Source organism: Mirounga angustirostris, unplaced genomic scaffold (genome assembly GCF_029215605.1).
Source record: "Mirounga angustirostris isolate CCGP_5_RB_7025 unplaced genomic scaffold, mMirAng1.0.hap1 SCAF_15, whole genome shotgun sequence".
Taxonomy (NCBI): Eukaryota; Metazoa; Chordata; class Mammalia; order Carnivora; family Phocidae; genus Mirounga; species Mirounga angustirostris.
Window position 1 is genome coordinate 83,301,269 of NW_026991723.1, and position 20,450 is coordinate 83,321,718.

General features: G+C 55.7%; 2 protein-coding genes, 1 long non-coding RNA gene and 1 pseudogene across 6 annotated transcripts in view; 1 reads left to right on the forward strand and 3 right to left on the reverse strand.

Annotated features, from left to right (window-relative positions):
• Positions 1-15,905, forward strand: part of NEK6 (NIMA related kinase 6) — an 84,753-nt gene extending 68,848 nt beyond the window's left edge. For both annotated transcript variants that reach the window (XM_045883130.3, XM_045883131.3), the window contains exons 8-10: positions 2,937-3,031; positions 11,026-11,139; positions 14,283-15,905. In XM_045883130.3, the coding sequence (XP_045739086.1) occupies positions 2,937-3,031; positions 11,026-11,139; positions 14,283-14,393 (320 nt within the window). In that variant the 3' untranslated portion in view covers positions 14,394-15,905. The remainder of the gene's footprint in view (positions 1-2,936; positions 3,032-11,025; positions 11,140-14,282) is intronic.
• On the reverse strand, positions 1,642-2,137 carry LOC123849988 (large ribosomal subunit protein uL15-like; annotated as a pseudogene).
• Positions 3,028-13,649, reverse strand: LOC123849989 (uncharacterized). Its single transcript, XR_010407703.1, has 3 exons — positions 12,595-13,649; positions 11,645-11,783; positions 3,028-3,296 (listed from the first exon to the last, which is right to left on the reverse strand). It is a non-coding gene; the product is annotated as an uncharacterized LOC123849989 (long non-coding RNA).
• A 1,038-nt stretch (positions 15,906-16,943) lies between the features above and the next one.
• Positions 16,944-20,450, reverse strand: part of PSMB7 (proteasome 20S subunit beta 7) — a 59,567-nt gene continuing 56,060 nt past the window's right edge. For all 3 annotated transcript variants that reach the window (XM_045883129.2, XM_045883128.2, XM_045883127.2), the window contains one exon: positions 16,944-17,221. In XM_045883129.2, the coding sequence (XP_045739085.1) occupies positions 17,110-17,221 (112 nt within the window). In that variant the 3' untranslated portion in view covers positions 16,944-17,109. The remainder of the gene's footprint in view (positions 17,222-20,450) is intronic.

Here is a 20,450-nt window from a genome sequence, read left to right on the forward strand (position 1 = left end):
TCCCTCTGGGGGTAGCACATTAAGTGGACGGTGCGCTAGGCTGCAAGAAAATGATGTTAACAGTGATAAGATGCGTACAGATTCATCGACATAGTAGGTGCTTAGAAGGTGCCCCCTGTGCCCTGGTCCTAGGCAGGGCACTGGGACCCTTTGGTAAACAAGGTCCTGCCCCAGGGAGGTCAAGCCCAGAGCAGGCCTTCCCACCTCCATTCACAGCCTCTACAGGTTGGCCGAAACCACTTCCCACCCATCTCTAACGAGACGAGACGCACAGGAAGGTAATAAAGCTTTCAAACAGCTAAACTTTTCAATGCAAAGGACTGTCCTTGAGTTTGAGATTATGAGTTTTTCCACTTACGCTGGTGTTCAACTGTCTTCTCTTTTTAAAAGAATAGTGACACCATTAAATGGTAGTTGGGGTTTTGTACTTTTAAAACACCCTGACTTGGCAGAACTAAAGTTGCCCCAAGACGTCTTTGGCCCACGAACTTCTGAAGCCTGGGCCCCTGCTTTGGGGTGCCTGTTGTTTTCCAGCTCACTGAAAGGCCTGTTCTCCCCCAGGGGCACATGCGTTTCGTGGTGCAGGACCTCCCTCCTTCCTAGGTCATAAACCGCATCTCGGGCTCAGCCTCCGCCGAGCTGAACTCCGGCTCCTGACTTTGGCTGGACCAGCAGCAACCACCATCACATTCGCATGGTCTCTGCAGGCCGGTGAAAATGCTGTCTGTGTAACAGCCTTCAAAGTCTGATCTAAAAGTATCCAGAACAGTCATCCTCCAAATAGACTGAGCTCAGAGTCTCAGACCACAGATCTGTTTACAAATCCAGACTCTGGGTCCCTTCTCAGCCCTGCCAAAGCAGCCCCTCTGCTGCAATGCGCATGCCTCTGGTGACGGGGAGCTCACCTCCTCTCAGGAAATCCTCTCCTCTCTGTACCGTTCCAGATCATCAAAAGTGTGCCCCCTCTGCTTTTTAACTGAGATGGGACATACATACATGTCCTGTTCTTGATAAAAATGGGATCAGATAGTGTGTGCCCGGCTTTCACTGAGCATCATGCCTGTGAGATGGATCCATTTGGTGGCGTGCGTGTACCCGAGGTTTGTTCTTGTTTGTTGCTGCATAGTATTCCATCGTGTGAATAGGCCACTTCTACTGTTTCCAGTTTTTGGCTATTATGAGTAAAGCCTTTTGCACATTCTTGATCACGTCTCTTGATGGACAGAAGCGCTCGGTTTTTTCAGGCATCTCCCTGGGAGCAGACCTGCCAGGTTATGGTGTCGGCAGTGTTTTTTGGCTGTAGTAGATGCTGTGGTGCATGGTTTTCCAGGGTGGGGGTTCCATTTTTTGTCCCCATCAGCAACGCATGAGGGTTCCAGTTTCTCCACACGTCCCTGAGTTGGTTGATAGCAGTCTTTTTAACTTTAACCATTCAGGTGGGTGGGTGGTCGTATCTCAGTGTGCTTTTAATTTGCCCTGATGACTGATGAGAAGAAGATCGTTTCATGTGCTTCCTGGCTGCTTGGATCTTCCTCTTTTGTGAAGTGCCCTTTTAAGTCTTCTGCAAATTTGGGAGGGGTTGGGTTTTTGTTTTGTTTTGTTTTTGAGAAAAGCACTTGTGAGCATTTAATGAACCCCCCCAAACGTGTCTTCAAGCTACTAGAACGCAGGCGCCCCCGACACCCTTAATCTTCTTCTCTGTTCCTCTACTGAAGAATTTGGCCTTCATGATGACAGGCTGTTTTGGGAGTTTTCCCTTTCCCAAAACTTTGTAGTAGCCCGATCGCACCACATCAAGGATAGGAGCAGCTCCAGCCTTGTTTTTGGCGGCATTTACCTGTGTCTGCTCACTGACCAAGGTCCACAGTTTATCAAGGTTGACAGTTGGGCAGAAGCTCTGGTTTCTCTTTAAGTGGTAATGTCTCATACCAACTTTTCCAAAGTAACCTGGGTGACATTTGTCGAAGTTTCCTGTGGTGATGCATGCCACCAGCACTACCCCGGCCTCCTGGGTGCTTCCGGGGCTTGCCGATGCGGCCGTGGCCGTGGCTCACGTGGCCCCGAAGTTTCCGGGTCTTCCTCAGTCTGGATGGCATGTCGGCAGCCCAGACGGAAAAGCTGTCTTTTACTTAATGATTTACAGAAGTTTTAAAATCTATCCTGCGTTTGGGGCCATTGTTGGGCGTATGTATGGAGACTATTTTCTCCCCACCTGTGGCTTGCCTCTCGATTCTCTGAACGGGTCTTTTGGGGAACTGAAGTTCCTAATTTTAATGAAGCCCCAATTTATCAGTCTTTTCGTTTATGGTTACTATCTTTTCTGTCCTTGGTTTGATGTAAGAAATCTTGGCCAACCCCAAGTCCGGACATGCCGGTCGGTGGTAGCTAAGAGCTCACTCTCTAGAGCCCAGAGATCTGATTTTGAACCTCAGTCCTGCCGCTTTCCTGAGCCTCCGTTTCCCTATCTGTAAAGGGGGTGTGCCTCGCCGGGGGACTGTTAGGAACACAGATGAGCTAACACATGTGATGAGCTTCGGTCAGCGTTAACAGGGGTTGGTTTTTTCCCACTGTTGAGAGCCTTATCTGGGCTCTTCTAGGATTCAAGCACCCACCTGAAAGGACAGTTGATCATTTGCTTCCCAGAGCCTGGCCACTGCATCCCACTCCCCTGGACACTTGGCAGAAACATGTATCCCCAGCTGCCCAGCCCCCAGACCAAGTCTCAGGTCTGGGGCCGGCCCTGTCCCCAGGGGCTTTTAGTGCCCTCCCCAGTATGGGAGCTCCAGTCTGGCCTAGCCCTCTCATCTGACTGAGCCGGGGAGAGGAGGAGAGGGAGCCCGAGGCCTGATCTCCCCAACGCCCACGCCTTCCCTTCCCCCTCACATCCTTCTCTGCACACAGCATAAGCACCCACCCACCCCCGTCCTGTGTTTCAGTGGGGACGCCTTACTACATGTCACCGGAGAGGATCCACGAGAACGGCTACAACTTCAAGTCTGACATCTGGTCTCTGGGCTGTCTGCTGTATGAGGTGAGTGTCTGGCTCGCAGCTCAGCGGCTTTCAGTGGGGTGTGCTTGGCAGGGTCCCAGCCCAGGTGGGACTCACCCCACCAGCTCCAGGTGGGACCGCAGGGATGGATGACGTCCAGCCACCTGGGGCACCAGCTCCATCTGGGTCCTGGCCTCACCCCGCTCGGCCCAACATCTGCCTGATTAACAACATCGGGCTGGAGGAGCTTGTTAGAGGTGTGGCCGGTGGCAGACTGGGCACCACGTCACTCTTGGGCAGCTCTGATCTGCAAAGGGAGACGGATGAGAAACAGGGTCCAGTCTGCCTGCGTGACGGAGGGGGCACAGACAGGGGGTCTGGCTGCCCCAGTTTCCCTGGTAACCAGGGTGCTCTCGTCCACTGTCATTCACCCGTGCATGAGGCCTCACGCAGGGCCTGGGGATAGAAGGGGTCAGTTCTGGCCCGTGCTTCTGTCATGCTCCTCACAGAGGGTGTCCATGCTCTTCCAGGCTCAGCAAAACGGGCCTCACTAAAGACCACTGTCCCCTCCCCTGACCTGTGAAATGGAGCCACCAGATGGCCATTTCTGGCCAGTCTGGATGGAGGGACGGGCATATTTCTAAGTCCTGGCAGCTCAGACAGGAGACGGCATGAGCATGTTGTGACCGGCCCCCCGGAGGTCTGGGAGCACAAGCCATTCCTAAGCTATGACACTGTTGCAGCCACCAGGGGAGGGAGGGAGGCCTGAGCCCTCCAGTATCTTTGAGCCGGCGGCCCCAGCCTCCCGCACCCTGGCCTGGACCACCTAGTCCTGGGCAGCTCTGGGATTCTGTCCACCTTGCTGAGCCTGCCTCCCCATCTGTAAAATGGGAATAGTCCCTATTCCGCACCGTCCCCGTCTGGATAAATGGAAGAACAGACATGAAAGGCTTTGAAAAATCCTCCAAGGGCCATGAGACACCAAGCACGGTTTGCTTTTAAAATTGGAACCTTGATTATTTTTCTGCTTTCCCTGGAGCTGACTTGAGCACGTGTGGGGTCTGGTTTGGAGCGGATAAGCTAAAGAGGCTTATTGTCAAGCTGACGTGGCCCGACTGTTAGGGCAGCAACGCTCAAGATAGTGCCGAGGGGCCCCCCTGGGGGCGTTTGGGGGTCACAGAGACTGGCTTCTTTGCTTCCTTGGGACTGTGGACTCTGGGAATGGAGCTCACAGTGCTCGGGTATAAACTGAAGGAATAAGCTGCTGCTTACCCATATAAGCAGGAATAAGCAGCCACTGCTGACCCATATAGGGCCTCCGGTGGCTCCTGTGGCCAGGGTCTTTGGTGGTACGGCACACCCCCCCCCCCCCCCCGGATTACTGTGTGAGACTTCGAGGTCAAATTGGATCCCTTTGCAAGGTTTAAAGTTCGCAGCATCTCTGTTGCAAGTAAGAGCAGACATTGCATTTTAAAGTGGCCTAGTGATCACAGAGGAAGCCAGGTGGCATCTGTGGCTGGGACCCCCTTCTCCTGGAGGTCAGCAGTGTGGACGGCCCCCACTGTCATCTTGAAGTGAGTCAGGCCCTGATAGTCAGAGAGGGGGCGCAGACCTGCTTTCTGGGACCCCGCAGGGCATCTGTTGTGGGAGGAATTCTTTGAATGGCCACCAAACGGGGGCAGCCAGGCTGAGGCGGTGCCCAGCTGGTGGCCGCAGTGGGTCGGGGAGTGCGGGGCGGTTCCTGGCCCCCTCGGGTGGAAGAGGGCTGCGTTGTGTCTCCTTCCCCCGTCCCTGTCTCTCTGCACGGACCGGCTGGTGTGGGGTTTGGGAGTGCGGAGTGGTGGGGCGGGGAGGAGGTGGGCAGCGAGCTAGGGAAGGATGGTGGGTGTGGGAGGGAATCTGGAGGGAAATCAGCATCTTTGGCAACAAGAGAAAAGAGATGAAAGTCAGCACGGTTCTCAGCAAGGATGACAGGAAAGAAACCTGCTTGTAGTTGGTGTCCCACGTGGCTGCACATCCGTAACAGCCCCAGAGGGCTGGTTTGGTTTCGTTTTGCTGAGAAGGAATTAAAACCAGGTGGGCAAACCTCCAGAGTCACACAGAAGCTCTGGTACTGGGGTCTGTCACCCAAGATGAATCATGACTTCGGGGTCTCTCCAAGTCCAGGTGAACACCATGGCCACCGGGGCTGCTAAGGCCAGTGACAAAGCCAAGTCCAGGTCATACGCCACCCCAGCCCTCCCCAGGCTCAGTGCTCCAGCTTCAGCAGCCCTGCCGCCCTGCCCCCCTGCCCAGGCCTGGGGTCTGAGGAAGGGATTCCAACCCCCTACTACCTGGGCATCGTCCATCTGGGTGTCAGTCCTCAGGGGGAGGGAATGCCGCTCCTGGTCTCCCCAGGCCCAAGCAGATGCCCTCGGCGTGGGAGGGGTCGGGGGGGTTGCGATTTTGAATCGCAGTGTGTGTGCATGCGGGCACACAGGCTGACTCGCATGGCTGCAGTAATTCGGGTGAGAGAGTGCGGGCCCACTTTGGTCGGAAGGACCTGAGTTCAAGGCTCCGCTCCCCCCTCACCCCGTAAAAGGCCTGGGGGCCAGTCAGCATCTCCCTCCGGGAGCTTCCTTTGCCCCAGTGTGCAGGAACATGAGCGGAGTGTGGCTCAGAGAAAGCCCTCCGGCAATGGCAGGCAGGTCGCTGACGCCCACCACTATCCCCTGGCTGCCAGGTACCTGCCGCCTACCTCTGGCAGCGAGGCCCCCACAACCGGCCACATTTCTCTCTTTGCTCTGGCCAGCGGGAAGCCGACGTGCAGCTTGGCCTCCGTTTCCGTGGAGGACTCGGCTCTGTCCTCCTGCCCTCCTGGATGTTGTCTCCGGGCCAGATGGCTGGTTCCTCTTATTTTTCCATTCTGGGTTTGGGGTTTCTGGAAGCCGCTTCCTGCCTGGGTGAACCCTGAGGGTCTCCAAACACAGACAGACAGGCGGGCCGAGCAGGGTGTGAGACCTGCGTGTGATGGCGGCCGTGCCCCCCCCCCGGGGGGCCGGAGGATGGCAGCTAGGTCCCTGTGCTCGTGCCAAGCCTGCGGCACAGAGCCACCCTGCTCCCTGCCCGAGCCTTTGTCTCAGCTCCCAGAGGCAGATGCCCGCCCGGGGCCCACAGCGCCCGGCTCGACAGTCCGGGGAGGCCGTCCTCTGCGTCTCGTCTGCGGCACCAAGCATGTGTCTCAACCAGACAGTGTCTGCGCTCATGCCTTCCAAGCATCAGGCTCTGGTTCAGCCGAGCTGATTTATTTGTTGGCAGCGTGTGGGGCCCTGCGGCTCGCAGCCAGAGCGGGACGTCCTGACTGTGGGAAGTCGGTGAAATCCGTCAGGTCCTTCGGGCATGGTCGTCCTCGGGGACAGTGGGCACGGATCTCCACCCGAGGGCCCTGGGCCTTCCACAGAAGAGGGCCCGCATGGCCCTCGGGGGATGTCAGGCAGCAGGGGCTCTGCGGCGGGCCACCACCCCTCTCCCCGGTCCCCCAGCCCTGCGGGGAGCAGATATTTCCCCAGCAGACAGGGAGGGAGATGCATCTGGGCCCAGGGCTTGGTAATTGGGAGGAAGCATCCCGCAGACACGACTGGAGCTCCCGCTACACAGCCTGTGGTGTGTTCCAGAAGCGCCGCCAACCTGAAGAGCTTTCACAGAGGCTCCCCACCCACACACCCTCTCCAGACCACCTGCACCGATTCAGTGCGGCCCCGGGGGGACCCACCTGAGCCAGGGTGGCCTGAAGTGACGGTGCGGAGCCAGAGAAAACCTGCCCCCTGCACACAGGCCTGCCCTTCCCCGAGCCCCGGCCTGGGCCCGAAGTCTCAGAAGCCCCCTGTGTCCCCTCTGGCTGCTGTAACAGGTTATCACAAAGTTGACGGCTTCGTACAACATAAAATTATTCGCTTACGGTTCTGAGGGCCACAAGTCCAAAATCCATTTCAGTGGACAAAAGGCAAGGCGTTGGCGGGGCTGGTTCCTTCTGCAGGTTCTAGGGAGAATCCACTTCCTTGCCTCTTCCGTGGAAAATGGAGAGGCTTGTGACCCCCTCCTCATACCACTCTGGCAACACACGTCCTCCTCCTGCATAGTCAGTCTCCCTTGGCCTCCCTCTTACAAGGACACTTGTGATTACATTTAAGACCCACCTGCACCACCCACACTCGTTTCCCACCCAGAGTCCTTAAATGGATCACACCTGCTGAATCCTTTTTGCCATTGAAGGTAACACATTCACAGGTGTCAAGGATGAAGATGCAGGCATCTCTGGGGGCCTTTATTCAGCCCACCGTACCCCCTATCACCTGGGCAGCCAGGAATCCACTGAGGACCTCCTGAGCTCACCTGAAGATGCTGATGTTGACCCATGGCTAGTGAGGAGCTGCCACAAAGTACTTCACCTGGCTCGTGCCCCCCCGGGGGGGTGGGTGCCCACTGGGACCCGTCTCAAAGAGGTCAGCATGAGGAGGAACAGGCCAGACAGCTCAGCAGCTGGGAGCAGCACTGCCCTGGACGTTGGGGTGAATCACGAGAATCACATGAGGCCAGTCCCAGCCTCGTTATAAGGGAGGAAATGGGCTCAGGGAGGTGGAGAGACTCCCCAGGGTCACAAAGCAAGGAAGTGGCCAAGATGGGCACTGGTCCCCAGGCTGCCTGGCAGGGCCCACCCCCCTGTGGACAAGAGCCAGGCCCTGGGCAGCCGCAGGGCAGGACTCCACACTGGGGTAGGTGCGACTGCGGTGGAGAAGGGGACTGTGGGCCTCGGTCCAGAGCCCCTGGGAGATGAAGCCAGGCGGTAAGGAGCCCCAAGTGACTACAATGCCCTCCCCCCCTCCGGTGGCAGGAGCCTCCAGCGGAGACACCGTGTTAGAAGGCCTGGGGCTTTGTTTTCACTACCCAGCACGTCCCACGGAGGCGCCCGGCCCACAGCGTGGGCTCTGCAGAATTTATTTATTTACACGTGAGCTCAGCTCTGAGCACAAAGCTGAAGGAATTGGCTCGTCCAACGCCAGCCCCAGGATCCTCGGCAGGGGACCTTCCACAGCAGCCTCGGGAGACTGAGAGCCAGCAAGAAAGCAGCAGGGGACCCAGACTAAGGATCACCTGCCCCTTGTACAGAATCCTGTTTGGAATTCTGGCTGAACCCAGAGAAGAGTCTGGGTGCCCTTTGGCTCGTGGGGGAACAGGGCTGCAGACCACTGGTGATTGGCCCCTGGGTGCAGCTTTCGCTCTGGGATGTGCTCGGGAGATACTAGGTGACAAGATGAGTGTCTGAGGCCCTGACAGGGCAGGAGTCAAAGGCAGTTGCTGTCACCCCTGAAGTCAGAGTCCCCTTCTCCCTCTGACATCTCAGATCACACACCAGTTTCTCTGAGCCCTCCTGGCGGCGGCGAGTGGCCACACTCTCCCACTTCCTGGCTGTGTGTCATCCCAATAACGCCAGAGAGGAAAAGTTCTGCATTTGAGGAGCGGGGCTGAACGCCACGGCTCTTGCAGTTCTGACGAGGCCAACGGGATCAGCCCCAAATGGCGAGTCCACCGCCACATCGACCAGGCAGAAGTGGGTGGTCGCCTGGTCGCCAGTGCCAGGATCTCAGCATTCAGGGTAATCGTTCTAATCCCAGCACCTCGAGCAGCCCCAGAGGTTCCGTCACAGCCCAGTGCCCTGATCTGGGTGGAAGGCCCATGGCCGGCAGCTGGAATCTGCCGTCGTGGATGGAGAAGGCACTGTTGGCAGGGAGCCCTCTGCTGACCCTGTTCAGGACAGTGTGGGAGCGGCCAGCAAGGGAGGGAGGGAGGCATGCTCTGAAGGGGATGCTGGCTTGGGGCTTGCCCCCCACCAATTTCTGGGGCCCTTTTGGAACCCTAAACAGCAAGGTTTGCACAAATCAGAACGGCTTGTTAAAAGGATTAGCCAGTCTCCGGTCCAACACATGAAAAACCAGAACTTGTGTCAGTGGGCCAACGTTTTAAATGTTCTTTCTACTCTGAACAGAAACACTTTCCAGGAAAATCCATCTTAACATCCAGCCACGACTCGGAGGGCACCCAGCTCACCCCGAGTGACCGCCCTGGAGCCTCAGCCGCTCTCTGCCGTGGCAACAGATGTCCTTTTGAAACTGCCCAATTAACCCTTTGCACCCGAGGCTCTCATTTTAACCATCGGAAATGCATCACCCGAGCGATGCCATTTTGCACACTCGGTCGAGCCGGCTCCGTCAGGCTGGCGCGGCCCACGGTGGGCAGGGTCTTCACAGGCTCCTCCTTCCCGGGCAAGGGCCAGGCCACTCGCTGCAGCCCTCCTCCAGGGGCTTGGCGCCCCTGGTCACAGGAGGAGAGGTGAGGAGGAGCAGTGAGGCTGGCCCTGAACGCCCCCCCATGAAAGCACTCGGCATGGCATGGGCGCTTGGGCCCGCAGGTGCCTCCCCGGGTGGACTCCTGGGCCGGGGCCAGAGGAAACCAGTCTCCAGGCCACACCGTGCTGCCTCCCCAGAGGCCTTCTGTAAACCCATGGACGCTGCCTGGGCTTGGAAGCTCCCTGGGCCCTCCTGATGGACACAGGTCCTGCTCCTGGGGCCACCAGACCTGTCCACAGGGGCGAACGGAGGACGGGGACAGACCCGGACACTAAAGCCAGGGGCATCCGCAAACCCAACACCCACGGCCTTCTCCCTGCCCTGAGTTAGGGCCTGAGGACAAGTGAGGATTGCTCAGGTAGCCCGGGAGCCCCTGGCCAAGGAGTCTGTGTGGAGTGGCCTTGGCAGCCTGGCTCCTCGAAGGGAACCGAGGCCAAACGGACAGCCAGGCGCAATTACCCGACGCACTTCATTAGCAGGGGGCGTTGGGCCGTCTTGGCGGCAGGCAACAGTGAGCGGGAGTGACAAGCAGCACTTGAATGCCATTACGGATTAATCAGCAGATGGGGCCGGCGAGCACTGTGCTGGGCTGCGGCTCAGCCCACCCGATGCAGCTGCCCCGAGCTCCCGCAAACCCCCGAGCAGTGCCCTGAGGGACGGGCCGGGGAGTCCGGATACCCTCCAGAAAGGGGAAGCCCGGCAGCTCCCCGACTGGGGGAGACCCTCCCCCCTTCGCCAACTACCATCACAGTCCTCTTGCTTCCCAGTGCCCCCAGGTAGAGCCAGCGCCACTGGCCTCATCGGGGTGGTGACAGCCCGGCTTGTGGCGCCTCCCGTGCCGGCCGAGCCTCCCCAGAGCACTGCAGGTGGAACCTTTTCCATCTTTCGGGCTAAGACAGCCGAGGCCAGACGCACAGCAAGAGAGTGCAGAAGTGGGATTCAGGCAGGCTGCGGTGCCAGGCACATGCTGTCGCTCCCCAGAGCTTCAGGCCCCCTCCCTGCCGTCTGGGCGTCCGGCTTCTACAGAGAGCCCGAGCCGCTGCCCCGAACTCCAGGCCCTCAGACAGCAGCTCTGTGATGGGCTAGTGACAACAGCCAGAATGAAAAGCAAAAATGAAAGGCCTCACCTCTCCACCCCACCCCCAAAATGCTAGTCCTTGGGTAAGTAATTTCCTCAGTGCATCATTACTTAGACATCCTCCCACGGGTGTCTTCGGGATTGCTTCTTAGAAATCTAAGACAATGCACCAGAGAGAGCTTGCTGGGCCCAGGCACGAGTCCCAGTGAGCAGAGCCTGTTTCCCCATCTGCCGTGTGCACACGACCAGAATCCGTCCCGGAGGGCTGGGGCGTGAGGTGGGTGTGCCCGCACGCGGCTGGCCCTCCGTATTCAGCTCCAACCCCTCCCCCACCCCCGTTGCCTTTAAAGTTTTGTCACTGAAGCCTTGTCGTCATTTAATTTGCTTTTAGGACAAGGATCATGTTAAAACTGCTACTGTGCTGTATCCCAGCTCCCGCAGGGTTTTCAGGGAATCCTGCTGGACAGTCTCCGCCAAGGACCAGAGAAGGACCCCACCCCAATCTGGAGTGGTCCCTTTTGCCCCTGGACCTCAAGGCTGCAGACTCATGTTTCTCATCCCCCCTCCCCTTGCAGATGGCAGCTCTCCAGAGCCCCTTCTATGGAGATAAAATGAACCTCTTCTCCCTCTGCCAGAAGATCGAGCAATGTGACTACCCGCCTCTCCCTGGAGAACATTACTCTGAGAAGGTGAGTTTGCCGCCCCCAGGCCTGGGGAGCATAATGGCCGGCAGTGGCTTGAGAGGAGAGGCATTGCCAAAATGCCACGGCTGTGGGCTTGAACTTGGGTGCACTTAACTGGGTGGAGAAGGGAAGATTTGTGGGAAAGTGACCCAGGGTTTGGTGGGGGAGGGAAGTAGATGAATGTTACTGAAGAGGTCTCAGACACCAGCATGGGCCCCCAGCGGCAGGACGTGTCCCGCCTACTGGCCCAGAAACCACCAGAGCTGGCCAGTAAGGCTCCATTGGCTCATTTCTGCCCCTTTGGCTCCCAACCCGGTGCTTGAGTGTGAGGCTGGCCGCTGCAGGTCCCAGACATGGGCCCCATGTGGTGTCAGACTCGGAGGCAGGAGGTGGCGGGGCCTTGGCTTGCCCTACCCCCTGCCGGCTGCCACTCGATCCCGTGACAGGAAACCCCAGCAAGCGGACTGGGCTCCTTGCTGGCCCGGACCTAAGTCACACCTTGGGCTCTTACTTGCAACATTCTGCTCTGGGTGCAAGGGTTCTGGACACAGACGGACAGGTCTGGCATTGGGTCCGTGCCAGGAACAAGCTGTGTTTGCATATCTCCTTCCTCAGTGCCGTCTTCTGGAAAATAGGGCTAAATTTCACCTCTGTGAATAAAATGCGCAGACGAAACGACAGGTTTACCACACAGCATGACTAAGGGTGCAGGCAGATGCGTACATTTAATATACTCCCTTCCCTGTTCTTGGGTGAGTCAGTGAACTTTTCGGAGCCTCGGTCTCCTCATCTGTAACATGGGGATAATCCTAGAGGCTGTCTCCCAGGGTCAGTGTAAGGATTAGGTCATGCATGTGACGTGCTCAGCTTAGCACCAGGCTGACATTGACCCCAAAGCCACCAAAAGGAGCCACCAGCTGTAACAAAGGGCGTGGCTCCGGGTAAACACTCTGTGCCAACCATCAATGGTCTGTCAAGGGCCACCCTAGCGGATGTGGAGAGGACTCCGAGACCTCCCTGGGCCCACCCTGCAGGACCACAGGCTACTGTGGCAGGGTAACAGCTCACATTTGTGACCCACCGGTGAGTCCTCCCCCACCTCCATTTTACCGAGGAAACTGAGACACAGATAGGTTAACGTAACTTGCCCAAAGTCACGTAACTCCCAAGTGGTGAAGGCAGGATTTGAACCCAGAGATCCTGCACCCAGCCACTGTGCCATCCTGTTTCTTGATGGCATACCTCCTCAGTAGCCAGTGGTCCAGCTGCGCTGAGGCGCCCCCTGAGCAGCTTGCTGCAGTCCCAATCCCTAAGGCTCTGAAGGCTCTGGAAGGAGCAGCCATTGTCCACGAGGGGCTTGGGCTGCAGAGACCGGGTCTCCCAGTGTGTCCTCACGCTGTGTCTAGGCAGGCCAACCAAAGGGTCATCAGCCACCCTTCTCTTGGCAGCCTTCGTACTTACCACCACGCTCACTGGCTTCGCAGACTCCCAGAGGACGGAGAGTGAGGGTGGGGAGGACACATTCCTAGAGGGTTGTTCAGTGCACGCTCTGTCATGGCTTTTGCCTCAGCGGCTTACAGAGTTCTTCTGTGTCTCCTCGAAGGAAGTACTTATGCTCTGGAGTGGAAGTTGGCAGGAAAGGTCAAACTAATAGATTTCTTAACCAGTTAATAGCTGCATTTAGTTTTTCTTTTCTCACCTTTTTAAAGAAGCACAGACTTGGAACTTGGAGCAATCAGAACTTCTCTGTGCCCGTTTCCTACCTATAAATGGGAACCATAATCTCTGCCTAATAGAAGCTGAAATGAAATGAATCTGCATAAAGCCCTCAGCCCCCTTCTCTCTCGAGTCAGTCACTCCAACTCTGTGACCTCGTACTCCCCAGAGCACCCTGCTTTCACCAGTTACACCAGAAACACCAGCGTTTCTAGGCTGTGTGTTAGGAAGTGAGAGGTGCTTCTTAGCACTGGAGTTGCTCAGCACACTTTACATCGTTTACATCGCCTCTTAGAAAGGGGTATAAAAGGCACTATTGTTTTTCTCTTGGTTTCTGAAATTTTCAAACATGCTCTTACTGCCAACTGCGCAGTCTACTCACTGAGTAATTGGGAGTCACAGTGACTTTACCTTCATCCGTTTTTCTTGGGCCCATGAATTTGTCCAACTACTGCTGCCTTCCCCTGAATACTGTAAGATTCCTAAAAGTATTGTCTCATCACGGGCAACCTCAGACTCCAGGAGTGTTCAGGCCGGCCACGGGCCCAGCTGCAGCTGCCTGTCCAGGGGCTTCCCAGTGCTTATAAAGCAGTGGAATCCCAAAAAGGCAGCACACAGGTTGGAGGGAAGCTCACAATGTCTGACCCAGGGAAACCTCGTTTGCAGCCTGAAGCACCTCAGGTGTGAAACACGGAGCGTGGACGGTAGCCCCGGGGCCCCCACCTGACCCCTCCACCCTCCCCAGACTCCTGAGCATGGTCACTGAGTCCACGTGAGCCCTCTCATTCAGGACCAACCCTCTCTCTGCTGCTGCCCCCCCCCAGCCACCCCCCACAGGGCCGGCCAGCCCCTCCAGCACCAGGTATTTAAATGAAAAAATTGCAGTGAGCCCAGTGATGCAAGTGAAGATGTAGGCTTTCTAAGGTCATTATTTTAATTACCATTAAAATAATTGGCACTCTGGCTATCAGAAGAACGGAGGCGATCAGAGGCTCAAGGCGCCCCTCCCCCAGCCCGAGGCAGGAAGCAGCCTTCAGTGTCTGTATAATTAAAAGCTCCGTCTTTCATGCGCACAATAAAGAGGCCAGGGGGTGGGCAGACTGCAGCCCTGCTGCATGTTAATGCATTTATTATGATCAATAAGCCCTTGCCTTGAGTTTTGTCCTCTGGTTTGGGTATCTGCATGACTGACAGCATGCACGCACGCACACACACACGTGTGGGCAGCTGGAAGTTCACAACTGTTTGGACAGAGCCACTCACAGGGTCTCAAGGTGTGGCCTTGCGGCCAGACGGGCCTAGCACTGGTGCCGGCTGTGGCTGCCCACCCGTCGCTCACCTGCGTGCCGGGCCTCCCCTCGGTAGCTGTGAGGGCGCGGGGGCCTCCACGAGGCTGTCTCCTGAAAAATAACACGCCGTTCTCGCCCTTACAGTTACGAGAACTGGTCAGCATGTGCATCTACCCCGACCCCAACCAGAGACCCGACATCGGCTATGTGCACCAGGTTGCCAAACAGATGCACGTGTGGACTTCCAGCACCTGAACGTGGACGCAGCACGCCTTCTCAGAGCCGCACCACTTTGCCTTACTTGAGTCTTCTCTCCGAAGTGGCCGCCTGGTAGCCTAGATCATCAACTAAGACAAGAGGGTTCCGCGGGTTCCCCAGAGGGGACCCCGGGCTTCACAGCAGGTGCTGAATGCAGAGCAGCTGGGGGGAGGGGCACTGGTCACAGGGTCACTGGTGGTCACATTCGAAAGTCCTTTCTTTAAACTGTTTGTGGACAATCTCAGCTGGCTTGTTACCAAGGCGAGTGGTTCGGCGAGCCACCGACGTACCCCTTGTATCTGGATTGTAATGTGAATCTTTAGGATAATTCCTTCAGTGACCTGTCAAGGTTTATAAGAACAGGAGAATTGCAGGAGACTGTGTGACTTGTCGTGAGCCTTTCAAATTGGTTATAGCAAGTTCAGTTTAGCTCTTAGAATCTTTTCAAAAAAATCAAGCTGTGTGCTTGCTCTGTTGTAAAAGCATAAAATGGAAATAATTTTTTTAAAGTAGAGTGGAGATTTTCCTAATATTTTTATCTACGTTTATAACATGATGAATGACGATGAGGAGAACCCAGCATCTGGCACAGAGTTTCAGAAGGCAACCGGTATTTCGTGAGCCAGGGGTGTTTTCTGTGCAGCCCCGCTCAGCCCTCCCCTCCTGAGCACCTGCTCGGTCCCAGGCGCCTCAAGCCCTCCCTCCACCACCTGCTGGAAGGCAGGCAGTTCATTTAACAGTGTTAGGCGTTCTCCTCTGTGGGAAGGAAGCACGGGATACCAAAAATAGAAATATAAACCATGCCCTCAGGCCGTCCTCTGTACCAAGTTCTGGTTCTGCAACTGCCTACCATGACCCTGGGCGACTCTCTCAGCCTCTCTGAGCCTTAAGTTTCCTCATCTGTAAAATGGGACTAATAGTATCTACCTTCAGCCTTGCTGGCAGAATTGGAAATAAAATAGGCAAGTGACCCAGCACATTGCAGATGACCCAAAAATGGTAGCCACTCACCCACTCCTTCACAAAACTGAAGTCCATGGACCATGTAAGTCAAGAATTAACGTACAACTACATTATATGCATAGGAAACCAGAACTATGTTCATTTATTTCTTGTTCCCAAATAGGATTAACTGTGAAGACTAATTTATAAATGTGAACTTAAGGAAAACTCAAGCTCTGAAGGAAATAGTTTGAATTCTGCTTTTTCTACTCAAGTTAATCCTCAAATGGTCTAAGTTGTCACCCATCGACTTGGTGACAGTTCAGCCCTCCAGATAGAGACATGCCCGCCCACTCAGCGTTCCGGTCAGGTGCTCTGATTGCTGCCAACTTGCTGACCAGGGGCCCAGGCCTCCCTGGGGATAAAGGACTTGGGCTGGGCCACTGCTCTGTTTCCATGTGTGAACTCTGTTCTACTGTAACCCTGTCGGGTTTGAGACATTTTCTTCAGATGCAACCTTTGCTTTTTACTTGTTCTCCATGTTTGAAATAAAATGGGGTAAGAGGGGTCACTTCTGTGAGTGAGTACAGTTCACAGATAACTTTAAAACAGCTTCATGTGACAGCACAATTTCCCCAGGCGCCTTTAAAAATACAATTTCTCAGGCCCCAGACATTCTGAGTAATCTTGGAATTTTTTTAGCTCCCCAGATAATTTTGATAATCGTCGGCCAGGACGCTGCCGTAAATAATTCCATTGTTCTCCCTACCCCACTCCTTGCGATTTAACAAGGGCGGCTGCCCCAAGAGTGTGTTCACTCTGGAAGATCATGGTGCTGGGACTCTTTGCCGTGTACCCCAGCCATGCTATCTCTGGGGGACAGTCAAGGCCCTATCTCCTGCCTAGCACTTGCCACTAAAAGTTTTTCTGATTCCACACAGATTTTTTTGCACACACTCTGCTTACGGCTCTCAGAGCCTCCGTGTCACCCATGGCAGAATCAGCCACAGATGCGGATGAACTTGCTCTCCGCACGCCGCCTATGTTCAACACCATGAGAGCAACTCTGCTCACCAGGACCCTCTGGAGGCGTGAAATTTCAGCCGTTCACCAGGCCTGAGTGCTTGTGAAATGACGGTATCCTAATTACCACACACGGTAAAGCCCCAAGCACTCCTGCGACTTCTGTGAAACTGGCCAACAAGCAGTTCACGCAGTTCTATGCGGCTGTGGCGAAGCCAGCTGTCCACCTACCTGCTTTGTCCTGGTACTTAGAACTGATGTCTCTACTTGTTTCCTACTTGGCTGCTGAGGTAAAAGGCTGCGCTGCCTTCACTCTAAAAAAGCAAAACAAAACAAGAAAACCTGGGACCACCCTGAACAAAGAGAAAAAGTTAGCACAAGGGGTGGGTAGAAAGGTTCATCTGACTTCCGCGACAGATGAGGCCTCACCTGCTTTTAGGAGGAGGGTTACGTTGCTCTTAACACCTGTGTGAACACAGACGGGCACTGGGGGAGGGATTAACATCCTGAAGGGGGGGAGGGGCACATCAATGAGCCTTAGTGGCCAAAGAACCACACAACCTCCAGACCTCAGCCATTCAATCCGGTTTTCATTTTTTTATTGGGTCTCATTCAGCAGACACTGCGCCAAATGAAGGTCTTATGGGGGAGCCGCCACTGCCCCCCACCCCCCATCCTGCAGAGCACTGATCAGCCCATCAGGGTGATTCCCATCCTGCTCGAAGCCCAGGTACTCCATGGACACCATTCAGGAAGTGTCCATTGTTTGAACTGTTTCTTCCAGCACCTCGATTTCCAGGGCGGTGACTTTTTCAGTGAGGACTGCAGTGGTCCCTTTCTCACACCTGTACCGGCCAAACCTAGTGGGAGAAAAAGGCAGAGTTAGGATCCCCTCAAGGGGCCCAACAGAGGCCTGGAGAGAGGGACAAGTACTCAGGCAAGGCAGCAAGCAGACTGGACTCAGAGCCTGGCTCTCCTGATTCCCAGCTCTGTAACCTTGGGGGGACTCAACTGCCCCAAGGCTCACTCTCCCCAGTGCTCCAGGGCTACAAAATAGGGGCGCCTGGTAGATGTGCACCCTAAAAGCACTCAGAGAGAGCACCTGGCACTTAATGGGCCCTCACATTTCCTTCTCCACCTCACCCTCCCCAGAAGATGCTGGAAAGCACTTGGGTCATTTGCCTTCGAGCTTCAACTCCCCAAAAGCACCCTTCAGTATCAGCAGGAAGTGGACCCTTTTGTTAGGCTGTCATCACCCTTCTCTTGTGTAGAAATAAGGACGACTTAATTGTTACCTTAAACATTAAAAACACGTGGAAGCAAAAACAGTATAAAAATGACCCGCAGCCGGACTCTGGTCTTGTCACTCTAGACTACACTCTCGAGCCTTGAGAAGGGTTAGCTGCTCCCTAGGGCGGTGCAGCGGGTCCCCACCAGGTCACGCCCCACACCTCCTCTCGGAGTGACTCTTTTTTTTTTTTTAAAGATTTTATTTATTTATTTGAGAGAGAGAGAATGAGAGAAAGCACACGAGAGGGGGGAGGGTCAGAGGGAGAAGCAGACTCCCTGCCGAGTAGGGAGCCCGATGCGGGACTCGATCCCGGGACTCCAGGATCATGACCTGAGCCGAAGGCAGTCGCTCAACCAACTGAGCCACCCAGGCGCCCCTCGGAGTGACTCTTGACAGCGGTTTCTCTGAGCACAAGCAGTCTGTAAGAGCCACATCTGAGCTGCTAATTCTCACACTGGGGCCAGGAATTACAATATCGTCAAACAGCAGTACAAATCCAACTGTTCCTCTGGTCTTTCCCCAGCTGGGACATTACTTCTGTCGATCTGGCGCGGACTAACAGAGGCTGCTAGCTATGCCGTGACCACGCGCTCCTTGAAAATCAGCCCCTCAAATGGCGCTGGTGCTCCAACAGGGAGCAGGAAGCAGGAAAAAGTGGGCGACGTCCGAGTTCTGCAGAAATCCAGGAGCTCGTGCCGCAAACGGCTGGCCTCATTTCCGCTCAGCCACCGGTCCCCACCACACTCAGCAGCAGCACCTTCTCAAGGTGTGCCCCGCCCCTCCCCTGCAGGTGTGAAGATCTGGCTCCTTCCCCCAGACTGGACCCCTGGCAGCTTTGTCGTCTTGGAGCCCGATGCCCCAAGCGACTCCTGTGTGCCCAACTCGTCTGAACCGCCACATCTGGGGGGGGCTCACCATCCTGGTGACGGGCGCCTGGTGTCGGCAGGCAGGGAGGGCTTCTCCAAAGCAGGGCTGCGGCAGGCTGGCAGCAGAGCACCCAACAGGAAGGTGCAGGGCTGGGTCCACACACGCCCAGGCCGAATCTCTGCCCCCAGCCTGACTGCCCCCTCTGGGAAAGGTTCCCCTACCCCAGACAGCGCCCCACCAGTCAGCCTCTGGCAGGAAAGAGGACGGTGAGATTCCAGAGTGTGCGGCGTTGCCGCGGGGCCCGGCACACACCTGCCACGGGCCGAGCCCCTCTCATACCAGCTCACTGAATCTTCACAACTAGCCAACAGGGTCGTTTTGTGTCTCTTCTTGTGGGTTTACGGTCTCTTCTACAGACGACTGACAATGTCCCAAAGAATTAAGATGTGCTACTGCTGAACACAGGTTCCTGTCCTACACAAATACTACTTTTAAGTGGCTCAAACGTGGCTTCCAGAATCCTCACCCAGAACTCTGTTCTGTCTGGATGGAGCGTAACCATGTCCTCCTCCCTGAACTCTCAGCTCCTGCGGCATCTTGCATGTAATGGGGGACCCAGGCGTCAGGGAGCTCGCTCGGCAAAGCCTGCTCCCCCAGCAAAGCCCCAGGCCTAAAGGTGGTTTCCTTTCCAGCTCAAAGCCCAAGCACTCCACGGGTTGTTCACCTATCCAGCTCCATCATTTCAAAGACTAGGAGACTGACGGGCCCAAAGTCATCATGCCAGGCAATGACATCTCCCCACCCCGAGCCAGAACTCTCTGCTGCTGAGCTACCCTACCTGCAGCGAGCACACTGAGTTCCCACAGTGCTGAGTGCGGTGCTGGTTCTCAATGTTCTACTCTTTCCTTGGAATTACTCCTGATTTGGAATTTGGGTATATGCAGTGAGAGTTAAAGGAAGCATTCCAGAAGGTGATGTACTTGCTACACTCTGGCCTCGCTATGGGGTTGCACGGGAAGTGGTGGAGTTTGTAAATCCTGGTGTGCCACATTCACATGAGTGCAGCTGGAAGCAGAGCTCGGGAGCCCCATCTTGAGCTGTCAGGCCCGCGGAAGAGGTCAGGAGCCAGAGGATGGCCAAACAGCTGGACAACCATGCGAGACTGCAAATGAGCAGCTCATCTGCACACACCAGTCACGAGGGCTGGAAACCTTCCAGTTCTAGTCAGCAAACCGGCTAGAACCCTGTCCCCCCTCTGAGCCTGGGCCACGCCACTGAGACACAGGGCCTGCTCGGCATATGCCCCGGGTGGAACGGCACGGCTCCCTGGAGAGCAGGAGGCACCAGGGAGCACCCCAGGCTAACTTTAAAGACTCCTAACCCCTAGTTTATAACCGCTCAGGACTCCTATACCACTCTGAGAAAAGCTACGGGCTGGTTTCCCTGAAAAATGCTTCTCGTGGAATTTCATACGGTAATTCAGGGGATTCTTTAAGAGACTAGAGAAAGAATAGCAGGTGATTCGAATCTCTCCCCACAAACCCCCAGGCTAGGACTCTCTTTTGGGCCCTGCTCTACCTCTCCCATCAACATTTTACAAGTAAAATCACTCTTCTATACCTGACAGCAACCCAAATCATAAAGCAAATAAGGACTCGAAGGTCTGTGTGTAAGGCCGGCTTGGGGACACCGGCCTTACTTCACCGGGTAACAATCAAGAAAACCTTGTCTAGGGCGCCTGGGTGGCTCAGTTGGTTAAGCGACTGCCTTCGGCTCAGGTCATGATCCTGGAGTCCCTGGATCGAGTCCCGCATCGGGCTCCCTGCTCGGCAGGGAGCCTGCTTCTCCCTCTGACCCTCCCCCCTCTCATGTGCTCTCTGTCTCTCTCATTCACTCTGTCTCAAATAAATAAATAAAATCTTTAAAAAAAA